At 46.0% G+C, this 12,851-nt stretch overlaps 1 protein-coding gene across 1 annotated transcript in view; it reads right to left on the bottom strand.

The window, feature by feature from the left end:
* LOC147094634 (uncharacterized) overlaps positions 1 to 12,851 on the bottom strand; it is a 143,728-nt gene that overhangs the window by 120,599 nt on the left and 10,278 nt on the right. Inside the window, exon 2 of the mRNA XM_085974463.1 lies at positions 5,230 to 5,425. Within this exon, the coding sequence (XP_085830589.1) occupies positions 5,230 to 5,271 (42 nt within the window). The 5' untranslated portion in view covers positions 5,272 to 5,425. The remainder of the gene's footprint in view (positions 1 to 5,229; positions 5,426 to 12,851) is intronic.

Genomic DNA, 12,851 nt, shown 5'->3' with positions numbered 1-12,851 from the left:
TCATTGAGGGTAAACTGGTATTTGTTTTCCTGACACCTGGGCCTTTTTTGAAAAATCATGATGTTGGTTTTCTTTAGATTTACTGTTAGGGCCCAATTTTGGCAGTATTTGTCGAGTAGGTCTAGTTGTTGCTGTAATCCCTGTTCTGTGGGAGACAGCAGAACCAGGTCGTCCGCATAGAACAGGGATTTCACTTCTCCATCCAGGAGACAGAGACCCGGTGACTCGCTTTGCTCCAGCATGTCTGCTAATTCATTTATGTATATGTTGAACAGGGTCGGGCTCAAATTGCAGCCCTGCCGGACGCCTCTTCTCTGGGTGAAGAAACCGGTGCGTTTGTCTCCAATTTTGACACCGCATTTATTTTTCAGATACATCGATTTAATAAGGTCATAAACTTTGCCCCCTATTCCACACTGAAGAAGTTTATAATAGAGCCCTTCGTGCCAGATAGAGTCAAAGGCATTCTTGAAGTCAATGAAACAAGCGAATATTTTCCCATTTTTTGTTTGGTGTATATGTTTTTCAATGAGAGTGTGAAGGGTATAGATATGGTCGGTGGTGCGGTGTTTTGGAAGAAAGCCTATTTGATTTTTTCTAAGGATATTATGTTTGTTAAGAAAATCCAGTAATCTACGATTTAGAATACTGCAGAATAACTTCCCTAGACAGCTGTTGACACAGATGCCGCGGTAGTTATTTGGGTCTGATTTGTTTCCACTTTTATATATGGGAGAGATGAGTCCTTGGCACCAGATATCGGGAAAACAGCCTGAACGTAATATGATGTTGAATAACTTGAGTACAGCACCCTGCATCTCCATATTGCTGAACTTGAGCATTTCATTTTTGATGTTGTCTGGACCACAGGCTTTCTCTCACTCTCTCTCTCTCTCTCACTCTCTCTCTCTGTCTCTCCAATTCCAATTCCAATTCCAATTCAATTCAAATGCTTTATTGGCATGAAAGTTTACAGAGAACCATATTGCCAAAGCTTACATAGCAAAAAGGTACAGTTTTCCAACATTCTGTAGGTGTCAATCGATTTGACATTTGTTGTACATACAATATTACTTTTAAACAATATTAATTTTAAACAGTCTTTGTACTTCATTTGGTACGTTCAATATTAATTTTAAACAGTCTTAATTTTAAACAGTCCTCAGGTTGTGACATGTTGTTACATATTTGGCCCCAAGGTATGGTCTGTCTCCTTCTCCTAGGACTAATCTCAATTTTGACAGATCATCCAATTCCTTGAAATCTGGGGTTGTTTGGCTTAGCTTGTTGAATAATATGTTTCTTGATGTGTTGAATTTTTCGCATTTTAGGAGGAAATGCATTTCTGTTTCAACCTCGCCGGCCAGACATTGATCGCATATTCTATTCTCTCTAGGCTGCCAGGATTTCTTGTATCTGCCTTTTTCAATTTCCAGTTGGTGGTCGCTTAGTCTGTACCTGGTGAGGGTCTGTCTCTGTTTTGTGTCTCTGATGGTCGTGAGGTAGTCTGCCAGTTTATATTCTCTTTTTAGGGCCCGGTAACATTCTAATCTGCTTTGGCTTTCGGTTATTTTATTCCAATGTTCCAGGTAGGTTTCTTTGCATTTTTTAATGATTTGGTTCACTCGGATTGGTGTTTGGACGGCTGTGTTGGTCTGGGGCTGGTCAGGGTCCGGCTGAGTACTTAGTTTCAGTAGCAGCTGACTCAGGGGACTCTTTTCTGGGTTTAGCTCTTGGGTCTGAAAGGCTTTGAAATGAAGGGTGTCTGGGGAGCTAGATTTGAGGTGATTTAGGAAGTTTAGTGCTCGTTTTTGGATGTTTATTATCAGTGGGTATCTGCCTAGTTCGGCTCTGCATGCATTTGTTGGCGTTTTTCTTTGGGTGCGAAGGATGCTTCGGCAGAATTCTGCATGCATTGTTTCGTTTATTGGGATGTCTTTGTAGAGGTTTTCAAAATGTGTTCTCCAGATGTCGCCATCTTGGATTGGTAATGCTTGCAATTGTGTTGTACTCAGGTTATTCCACATTTCCCAGAATTGTTTTGGATTGGTGGAGTTTTCAATTTCTTCGAGTATTTTGTGGGTATAGTTTTGTGTTTTGTTCCTAATGGTGTGTTTATATCTTTTGAGGGTTTCATTGTATCTAGTACGTAGGTCCGGATTGTTTGGTTGGCGATGCTTTTGGTTTGATATTTTTCTCAGGTCTTTTCTGGCATTTTTGCATTCGTGGTCAAACCATTTCTTATTTTTATTTTGTCTTTTGTGACGCTTCCTCTTCTGTTTCACAAGGTCGGCTTTTACAGCTGCCTCATGGAAGATCATATTTATATCCTCTATGGCCATGTTTACACCATCTCTGGTGATCTCGTATGGGTTTTCTTTAAATTTTGATATTTTACTTGTGAGATCAGGTGACTTTAGTGCTGTGATGAATTTTTCTCCACTGTCTGGGGCCCATCTGTATGTCTGGTTTATTTTATGGAGCTTACTGGGTTCCTTTTTTGTGTCTGTAGTTTGGGCAGAAAGTTTAAGGTACATATTTATTTGGTTATGGTCTGAGAGGGGGGATTGCTGCCTGACAGTGAATGAGTTGATATCGCAGGGGTCCAGGTCAGTGATTGTATAGTCCACCACACTAGACCCAAGAGTTGAGGAGTATGTGAGTCTCCCTAGGGAGTCCCCTCTGAACCTACCGTTAACTATGTACAGGCCTAAGGCTCGGCAGAGTTGCACTACCTCCCTACCGCTTTTGTTTATTTCACGATCAAGGTTGTTCCGATTTGCGATGGCTGGTGTGACATCTAAAGGGGTCTGGCCAAACACATGGTTGTTTCCCTGTGGGTCTATGAAGTCAGGTTCACAACCGGTCCTTGCATTTAGGTCCCCACATATTATCACCTTTCCTTGGGCCTGGAAATGGCTGATTTCCATGTGGAGAGTATCAAATAACTCCTCTTCGAAATATGGCGATTCTATTGGAGGTATGTAGATCGCACATAAGTAAACATCTTTTTTTGCTATTCCTATATTTTTATCTAGTTTTAGCCATACGTGTGATTTTCCCTGTTTTACCGGTGAGATGTGTTTGTCCAGTTCTCCCTTATACCACACCAATATTCCCCCGGAGGTTCTGCCCTTGCGTGTTTTAGTGTTCTTTACTGAGGGCACAATGATTTCATGGTACATTGGAGGACAGTGGGTCGGCACGTCCTTTTGGCACCATGTTTCTGTTAACACAATTATATCAATGTCTTTTATAGCTTTTAGGAATTCAGGGTCTGTACTCTTCATCCCAAAAGTTGAGGAGCGGAGGCCCTGGATATTCCAGCAGCTTATGTGGAAAGAACGCATTTATATAGTTCAATAAAATGAAATAAAATGGACCTATTTTGTGGGATGAGTGTGGAAACACTATTTTCTATAATGCTAAATGATGATTTAGTATAAATTTCATGAGGCATGCACTCTCTCTCTGTCTCTCTCTGTCTCTCTGTCTCTGTCTCTGTCTCTCTCTCTCTGTCTCGCTCGCTCTGTCTCTCTGTCTCTGTCTCTCTCTCTGTCTCTCTCGCTCTGTCTCTCTGTCTCTGTCTCTGTCTCTCTCTCTCTGTCTCTCTCTCTGTCTCTCTGTCTCTGTCTCCCTCTGTCTCTCTCTGTCTCTGTCTCTCTCATTTCTGTCTCTCTGTCTCTCAGTCTCTCTCTCTCACTCTGCCTGTCTCATTCTCTCTCTCTCTCTGCCTTTATCTCTCTTTCAAATTCAAATTCAAATTCAAATTCAAATGCTTTATTGGCATGAAAGTTTACAGAGAACCATATTGCCAAAGCTTACATAGCAAAAAGGTACATTTTCAACATTTTGTAGGTGTCAATCGATTTGACATTTGTTGGGTACATACAATATTACTTTTAAACAATATTAATTTTAAACAGTCTTTGTACTTCATTTGGTACATTCAATATTAATTTTAAACAGTCTTAATTTTAAACAGTCCTCAGGTTGTGACATGTTGTTACATATTTGGCCCCAAGGTATGGTCTGTCTCCTTCTCCCAGGACTAATCTCAATTTTGACAGGTCTTTCTCTCTCTCTCTGTCTCTCTCTCTGTCTCTCTCTCTCTGTCTCTCTCTCGCTCTCTCTCTCCCTGTCTCTCTCTCTCTGTCTGGCTCTCTGTCTCACTCTCTCTGTCTCTCTCTCTCTCTTTTCATGTTTCTCCCTCTCTGTCTCTCTCAGTCTCTCTCTCTCTCTCTATTGCTCGCTCTCTCTCTTTGTCTCTCTCTCTCTCTCTGTCTCTCACTCTCCATTTCTCTGTCTCGCTCTCTGTGTCTCTCTCTGTGTCTCTCTCTCTCTGTCTCAGTCTCAGTCTCTCTGTCTCACTGTCTCAGTCTCTCTGTCTCACTGACTCAGTCTCTCTGTCTCACTGTCTCAGTCCCTGTCTCTCTCTCTCTCTCTCTCTCTCTCTGCCTGTCTCATTCGCTCTCTCTCTCTCTGCCTCTCTGTCTCTCTCTCTCTGTCTCTCTATCTTTCTCTCTCTCTCTGTTTCTCTCTCTGTGTCTCTCTGTCTCTCTCTCTCTCTCTGTCTCTCTGTCTCTCTCTCTCTGTCTCTCTGTCTCTCTCTCTATCTCTCTGTCACTCTCTCTGTCTCTCTCTCTGTCTCTCTGTCTCTCTCTCTGTCTCTGTCTCTCTCTCTCTGTCTCTATCTCTGTCTCTGTCTCTCTCTCTCTCTCTGTCTCTCTGTCTCTGTCGCTCTGTGTCTCTCTCTCTGTCTCTCTGTCTCTCTCTCTCTGTCTCTCTGTCTCTCTCTCTGTCTCTCTGTCTCTCTCTCTGTCTCTCTCTCTGTCATTCTCTCTGTCTCTCTCTCTGTCTCTCTGTCTCTCTCTGTCTGTCTCTGTCTCTCTCTCTCTGTCTCTATTTCTGTCTCTGTCTCTCTATCTCTGTCTCTCTGTCTCTCTCTCTCTGTCTCTCTCTCTATCTCTGTCTCTCTGTGTCTCTCTCTCTGTCTCTCTCTTTGTCTCTCTCTGTCTCTTTCTCTCTCTGTCTCTCACTGTGTCTCTCGCTCTCTCTGCCTCTCTCTCTCTCTTTCTCTGTCTCACTCTCTCTCTCTCTGTCTCTCTCTCTCTGTCTCTCTCTCTGTCTCTTTCTCTCTCTGTCTCTCTCTGTGTCTCTCGCTCTCTCTGCCTCTCTCTCTCTCTTTCTCTGTCTCACGGTCTCTCTCTTCATCTCTCTCATACTCACCACACTCCCGATCAATGCCACGATGAGGATGTAGACTACCATCCTGAGCCGGCCCTGCAGTGTGTGGAAGATGTGAGGGCTAACCCTGTGACAATCCCTCTCTCCACTGGTGCTGGTCCTTCCGATCAAACAACAGGTTCTGCATTCAGCTCCTACAGAGGCTCGCCACTTCCTGGTGTAAACCACAGCTCAGCCCCTGAGATACAACACACACAGAACTGCATCCATCGGAGGTTCCTGTCTTAGGGACGTAGTTTCACCGAAATAGCCCACTCACTGACTCAGCATACACTCCCAGGGCCGGTACAGCACGGGTTAGATACAGAGTAAAGCTCCCTCTACACTGTCCCATCAAACACTCCCAGGGCCGGTACAGCACGGGTTAGATACAGAGTAAAGCTCCCTCTACACTGTCCCATCAAACACTCCCAGGGCCGGTACAGCACGGGTTAGATACAGAGTAAAGCTCCCTCTACACTGTCCCATCAAACACTCCCAGGGCAGGTACAGCACGGGTTAAATACAGAGTAAAGCTCCCTCTACATTGTCCCATCAAACACTCCCAGGGCAGGTACAGCACGGGTTAGATACAGAGTAAAGCTCCCTCTACACTGTCCCATCAAACACTCCCAGGGCAGGTACAGCACGGGTTAGATACAGAGTAAAGCTCCCTCTACATTGTCCCATCAAACACTCCCAGGGCAGGTACAGCACGGGTTAGATATAGAGTAAAGCTTCTTCTACACTGTCCCATCAAACACTCCCAGGGCCGGTACTGCACAGGTTAGATACAGAGTAAAGCTCCCTCTACACTGTCCCATCAAACACTCCCAGGGCAGGTACAGCACGGGTTAGATACAGAGTAAAGCTCCCTCTACACTGTCCCAGCAAACACTCCCAGGGCAGGTACAGCAAAGGGTTAGATACAGAGTAAAGCTCCCTCTACACTGTCCCATCAAACACTCCCAGGGCAGGTACAGCACGGGTTAGATACAGAGTAAAGCTCCGTCTACACTGTCCCATCAAACAGTCCCAGAGCAGGTACAGCACAGGTTAGATAGAGTAAAGCTCCCTCTACACTGTCCCATCAAACTCTCCCAGGGCAGGTACAGCACGGGTCAGATACAGAGTAAAGCTCCCTCTACACTGTCCCATCAAACACTCCCAAAGCAGGTACAGCACAGGTTGATACAGAGTAAAGCTCCCTCTACACTGTCCCATCAAACACTCCCAGGGCAGGTACAGCACAGGTTAGATACAGAGTAAAGCTCCCTCTACACTGTCCCATCAAACACTCCCAGGGCAGGTACAGCATGGGTTAGATACAGAGTAAAGCTCCTTCTACACTGTCCCATCAAACACTCCCAGGGCAGATACAGCACGGGTTAGATACAGAGTAAAGCTCCCTCTACACTGTCCCATCAAACGCTCCCAGGGCAGTTACAGCACGGGGTTAGACACAGAGTAAAGCTCCCTCTACACTGTCCCATCAAACACTCCCAGGGCAGGTACAGCACAGAGTTATATACAGAGTAAAGCTCCCTCTACACTGTCCCATCAAACACTCCCAGGGCAGGTACAGCACGGGTTAGAGACAGAGTAAAGCTCCCTCTACACTGTCCCATCAAACACTCCCAGGGCAGGTACAGCACGGGTTATATACAGAGTAAAGCTCCCTCTACACTGTCCCATCAAACACTCCCAGAGCAGGTACAGCACGGGTTAGAGACAGAGTATAGCTCCCGCTACACTGTCCCATCAAACACGCCCAGGGCAGGTACAGCACGGGTTAGATACCGAGTAAAGCTCCCTCTACACTGTCCCGTCCAATGGTGCCACGTGCTAGTGAGTACAGAAACAGGAGGATAGAGCAGATGAATGCGTGGCTGGAGAGATGGTGCAGGAGGGAAGGGCTTTAGATTCCTGAGGCGTTTGGACTATTTCTGGGGGAAGTGGGACCTGTACAAGCTGGACGGGTTACACCTCAACAGGACCGGGACCAATATCCTCACGGAGGGTTTTGCTCATGCTGTTGGGGAGGGTTTAAACTAGCTTGGCAGGGGAATGGGAGCCTGAGAGTGGATTCAGAAGGGGGCAAAGCAAAGCTGGAAATGGAAGGCAGAGAATTAATAAGCGAGTTTGGAAGGATGAGGGAACAAGGTTATACTTCAATGCAAGGAGTCTATTCAAAAAAGGTGGTAGAGAGAAAACGGGGAATTATTAAGCCTGACATCGGTAGTGGGGAAAATGCTAGAGTCCATTATAAAAGATGTAATAGCAGAGCACTTGGAAAACAGTGACCGGATCGGACAAAGTCAACATGGATTTACAAAAGGTAAATCGTGCTTGACTAATCTACTGGAATTTTTTGAGGATGTAACTGGTAGAATAGATAAGGGAGAACCAGTAGATGTGGTGTACTTGGACTTTCAGAAGGCTTTCAATGAGGTCCCGCATAAGAGATTGGCGTGCAAAGTTAAAGCACATAGGATTGGGGGTAAGGTACTGTCTTGGATAGAGAACTGGCTGGCAGACAGGAAGCAGAGAGTTGGAATAAACGGGTCTTTTTCCGAGTGGCAGGCAGTGACTAGTGTGGTACCGCAGGGATCGGTCCTAGGACCCCAGCTATTCACAATATATATTAATGATCTAGACGAGGGAACTAGATATAATATCTCCAAGTTTGCAGACGACACAAAGCTGGGTGGGCGTGTGTGCTGTGAGGAGGATGCCGAGAAACTCCAGTATGATTTGGACAGGTTGGGTGATTGGGCAGATGCATGGCAGATGCAATATAACGTGGGTAAATGTGAGGTTATCCACTTTGGTGACAAAAGCAGGAAGGTAGATTATTATCTGAACAGCAACAGATTGGGAGAAGGGGAAGTGCAGCAAGACCAGGGTGTCCTTGTGCACCAGTCGCTGAAGGTAAGCATGCAGGTGCAGCAGGCGGTTAAGAAGGCAAATGGTATGTTGGCCTTCGTAGCGAGAGGGTTTGAGTACAGGAACAAGGATGTCTTGCTGCAGTTGTACAGGGCCTTGGTGAGACCACACCTTGAGTATTGTGTGCAGTTTTGGTCGCCTTATCTGAGGCGCCCCCTGGTTTTTGATCTCTCTGCTAAGGGAAATAGATCCTTCCTATTCACTCTATCTGGGCCCCTCATAATTTTATACACCTCAATAAGGTCTCCCCTCAGCCTTCGCTGTTCCAAGGAAAACAACCCCAGCCTATCCAATCTTTCCTCATAGCTAAAATTCCCCAGCCCAGGCAACATCATAGAAACATAGAAGATAGGAGCAGGAGTAGGCCATTCGGCCCCTTGAGCCTGCTCCGCCATTCAATGAGATCATGCTGATCATCCAAATTCAGTACCCTGTCCCTGCCTTCTCCCCAAATCGCCTTGATCCCTTTAGCCTTAAGAAATATATCTAACTCCTTCTTGAATATATTTAATGAATTGGCCTCAACTGCCTTCTGTGGTAGAGAATTCCACAGGTTCACCACTCTCTGGGTGAAAAAATTCCTCCTCATTTCTGTCCTAAATGGCTTACCCCTTATCCTTAGACTGTGACCCCTGGTTCTGGACTCCCCGACCATCGGGAACATCCTTCCTGCATCTAGTCTGTCTAGTCCTGTTAGAATTTTATACGTTTCAATGAGATCCCCTCTCATTCTTCTAAACTCCAGCGAGTACAAGCCCAATTGACCCAATCTCTCCTCATACGTCATTCCTGCCATCCTAGGTATCAGCCTGGTGAATCTTCGCTGCACTCCCTCCATGGCAAGAACATCCTTCCTCAGATAAGGCGACCAAAACTGCACACAATACTCAAGATGTGGTCTCACCAAGGCCCTGTACAACTGCAGTAAGATATCTTTGTTCCTGTACTCAAACCCTCTCGCTACGAAGGCCAACATACCATTTGCCTTCTTAACCGCCTGCTGCACCTGCATGCTTACCTTCAGCGACTGGTGCACAAGGACACCCAGGTCTCGTTGCACTTCTCCTTCTCCCAATCTATTGCCATTCAGATAATAATCTGCCTTCTTGTTTTTGACACCAAAGTGGATAACCTCGCATTTATCCATGTTATATTGCATCTGCCATGCTTCTGCCCAATCACCCAACCTGTCCAAATCATACTGGAGTTTCTCGGCATCCTCCTCACAGCACACATGCCCACCCAGCTTTGTGTCGTCTGCAAACTTGGAGATATTACATCTAGTTCCCTCGTCCAGATCATTAATATATATTGTGAAATAGCTGGGGTCCAAGGACTGATCCCTGCGGTACCCCACTAGTCACTGTCTGCCATTTGGAAAAAGACCCGTTTATTCCAACTCTTTGCTTTCTGTCTGCCAACCAGTTCTCCATCCACGTCAATACCTTGCCCCCAATCCCATGTGCCTTAACTTTACACATTAATCTCTTATGCGGGACCTTATCGAAAACCTTTTGAAAGTCCAAATACACCACATCCACTGGTTCTCCCTTATCTATTTTAACAGTTACATCCTCAAAAAATTCCAGGAGATTAGTCAAGCATGATTTACCTTTTGTAAATCCATGTTGACTTTGTCCGATCCGGTCACTGTTTTCCAAGTGCTCTGCTATTACATCTTTTATAATGGACTCTAGCATTTTCCCCACTACCGATGTCAGGCTTACCGGTCTGTAATTCCCCATTTTCTCTCTACCACCCTTTTTGAACAGTGGGGTTACATTAGCTACCTGTCAATCCATGGGTACTGTTCCAGAGTCTGTCGAATTTTGGAAGATGACCAGCAATGCATCCACTATTTCTAGGGCCACTTCCTTAAGTACCCTAGGGTGTAGATTATCAGGCCGTGGGGATTCCTGCCATCCCAGGTATCAGCCTGGTGAATCTTCGCTGCACTCCCTCCATGGCAAGAACATCCTTCCTCAAATAAGACGACCAAAACTGCACACAATACTCAAGGTGTGGTCTCACCAAGGCCCTGTACAACTGCAGCAAGACATCCTTGTTCCTGTACTCAAACCCTCTCGCTACGAAGGCCAACATACCATTTGCCTTCTTAACCGCCTGCTGCACCTGCATGCTTACCTTCAGCGACTGGTGCACAAGGACGCCCAGGTCTCGTTGCACTTCCCCTTCTCCCAATCTAGGAGATCGTGAGGGTTCAGAGCAAGTATGTTGCCTTGAAGAAAAAGGGTGGGACTAACAGATCTAGAGCTCCCTGGATGTCAAGGGGCATACAGGGTAGGATAAAGAAAAAAAGGGAAGCTTATGACAGATACCGAGGGCTCAATATTGCAGAAACCCTAGAGGAGTATAGAAAGTGCAGGGGTTAAATTACAGAGGAAATTAGGAAAGCAACGAGAGGGCGTGAAAAATATTGGCAAGTTAAATCAAGGAAAACCCAAAGATGTTTTATAAATACATTAAGAGCAAGAGGATAACTAAAGAAAGAGTAGGGCCTATTAGGGACCATCAAGGTAATCTATGTGTGGAGGCGGAAGACATGGGTATGGTCCGAAATGAATACTTTGCGTCTGTTTTCACAAAGGAGAGGGGCAAAGCAGACATTGTACTCAGGGAGGAGGAGTGTGAAATATTAGATGAAATAAAAATAGTGAGAGAGGAAGTATTAAGGGGTTTAGCATCTTTGAAAGTGGATAAATCCCCAGGCCCGGATGAAATGTATCCCAGCCTGTTAAGAGAGGAAATAGCAGAGGCTCTGACCATCATTTTCCAATCCTCTCTGGCTACAGGTGTGGTGACAGAGGACTGGAGGACTGCTAATGTGGTACCTTTGTTTAAAAAGGGGAGAAAGGGATAGACCGAGTGATTACAGGCCAGTCAGCCTGACCTCGGTGGTGGGAAAATTATTGGAAAGAATTCTGGGGGACAGGATAAATCTTCATTTAGAAAGACACGGATTAATCAGGGACAGTCAGGGTGGATTTGGTAAGGGAAGATCGTGTCTGACTAACTTGATTGAATTTTTTGAGGAGGTAACAAGGAGGGTCGATGGTGGTAGTGCATTTGATGTAGTGTATATGGACTTTAGCAAGGCTTTTGACAAGGTCCCTCATGGCAGACTGGTCAGAAAAGTCAAAGCCCATGAAATCCAAGGGAAAGTGACAAGTTGGATCTGAAATTTGCTCAGAGGCAGGAAACACATTAGAGCAATGGGAGTCTTTCAGAAAGAAAATAGAGAGAGTACAGCGCCAACATGTTCCCGTAAAGGTCAAGGGTGGGACCAACAAGCCCAGGGAGCCCTGGATGTCAAGGGATATACGAGAATGGATTAGGAAAAAAAGGGAGGCTTTTGGCAGATACAAAGGACTAAAAACAGTGGAAGCCCTCGAGGAGTATAGAAATTGCAGGGGGGGGGGCACTTAAAAAAGAAATTAGGAGAGCGAAGAGGGGGCATGAAAAAACACTGGTGGGCAAAATAAAGGAAAATCCCAAGGTGTTTTATAAGTATGTGTTAAGGGCAAGAGGATAACCAGGGAAAGAGCAGGGCCCCTAGGAAAGAACAGGACTGCCCTGGTAGGCCCATCATTTCACCCTGTTCTTGCTCCACGGAACTTATCTCTTCCTATCTCGACTCTATTTTTTCTCCCCTTGTCCAGTCTCTTCCCACTTACATCCGCGACTCTTCCGACACCCTCCTCCACTTTAACAGTTTCCAGTTTCCCGGCCCTAACCGTCTCCTTTTCACTATGGACGTCCAATCCCTCTACACCTCCACCCCCCACCAGGATGGCCTGAGGGCGCTCCGCTACTTCCCTGAACAGAGGCCCAACCAGTCCCCATCCACCACCATCCTCCTCCGCCTGGCTGAATTTGTTCTCACATTGAACAACTTCTCCTCTGACTCCAGGGAGACATTCGATTATAGTCGAGTGGAATAACTCCACTGGATCCACTGCCAGTTCTTCTTCCACCGTCGGCAACGGTAGGCGCGACAATCCATCAGCATTCCCATGCTGTTTAGTTCCTTTGTACTCGATGTCATATTGGTGAGCCCCTAGGAAAAGGGACCACCTCTGTAGCCGTTGTGCCGTCATTATCGGTACGCCCTTCTGAGGGTTGAAAATGGAGACGAGAGGTTGATGATCAGTTAGTAGAGTAAATTTCTGACCGTGCAGGTAGTGATTGAACTTCTTCAGCCCCCACACCAGGCTGAGGGCCTCTCTGTCAATCTGGGCTTAGTTACGCTCGGCTGAAGTTAATGAGCGTGACGCAAAAGCTATCGGCCTCTCAGAACCATCAAGGAATTTATGTGACAGTACCGCCTCAATGCCGTAGGGAGACGCATCACACGCCAATCTTATCGGTAGTGATGGGTTGTAGTGAGCCAATACTTCTCTTGAAGTGATTAGGTCCTTACTCTTCTGAAAGGCCCGCTTGCATTCATCGCTCCATTTCCATGCTACTCCCGTTCGTAGTAGGGCGTTCAGTGGATGCAGAATTGTGGACAAATTCGGCAAAAACTTATGGTAGTAATTCACCAATCTGAGGAATGACCTCAGTTGCGACACATTTTCAGGCGCTGGAGCCTTAACTACCGCTTCAATTTTGTCAGGGGACTTCTGCAACCCCTCTTCATCAATCACGTGGCCACAATA

The sequence above is a fragment of the Somniosus microcephalus genome, unplaced genomic scaffold (assembly GCF_052327205.1).
Source record: "Somniosus microcephalus isolate GS21.2 unplaced genomic scaffold, FLI_Smic_1.0 unresolved_chr1, whole genome shotgun sequence".
NCBI classification, from domain to species: Eukaryota; Metazoa; Chordata; class Chondrichthyes; order Squaliformes; family Somniosidae; genus Somniosus; species Somniosus microcephalus.
The sequence above is the reverse complement of the archived record's forward strand: the minus strand, read 5'-3'. Positions and strand labels throughout refer to the sequence as shown.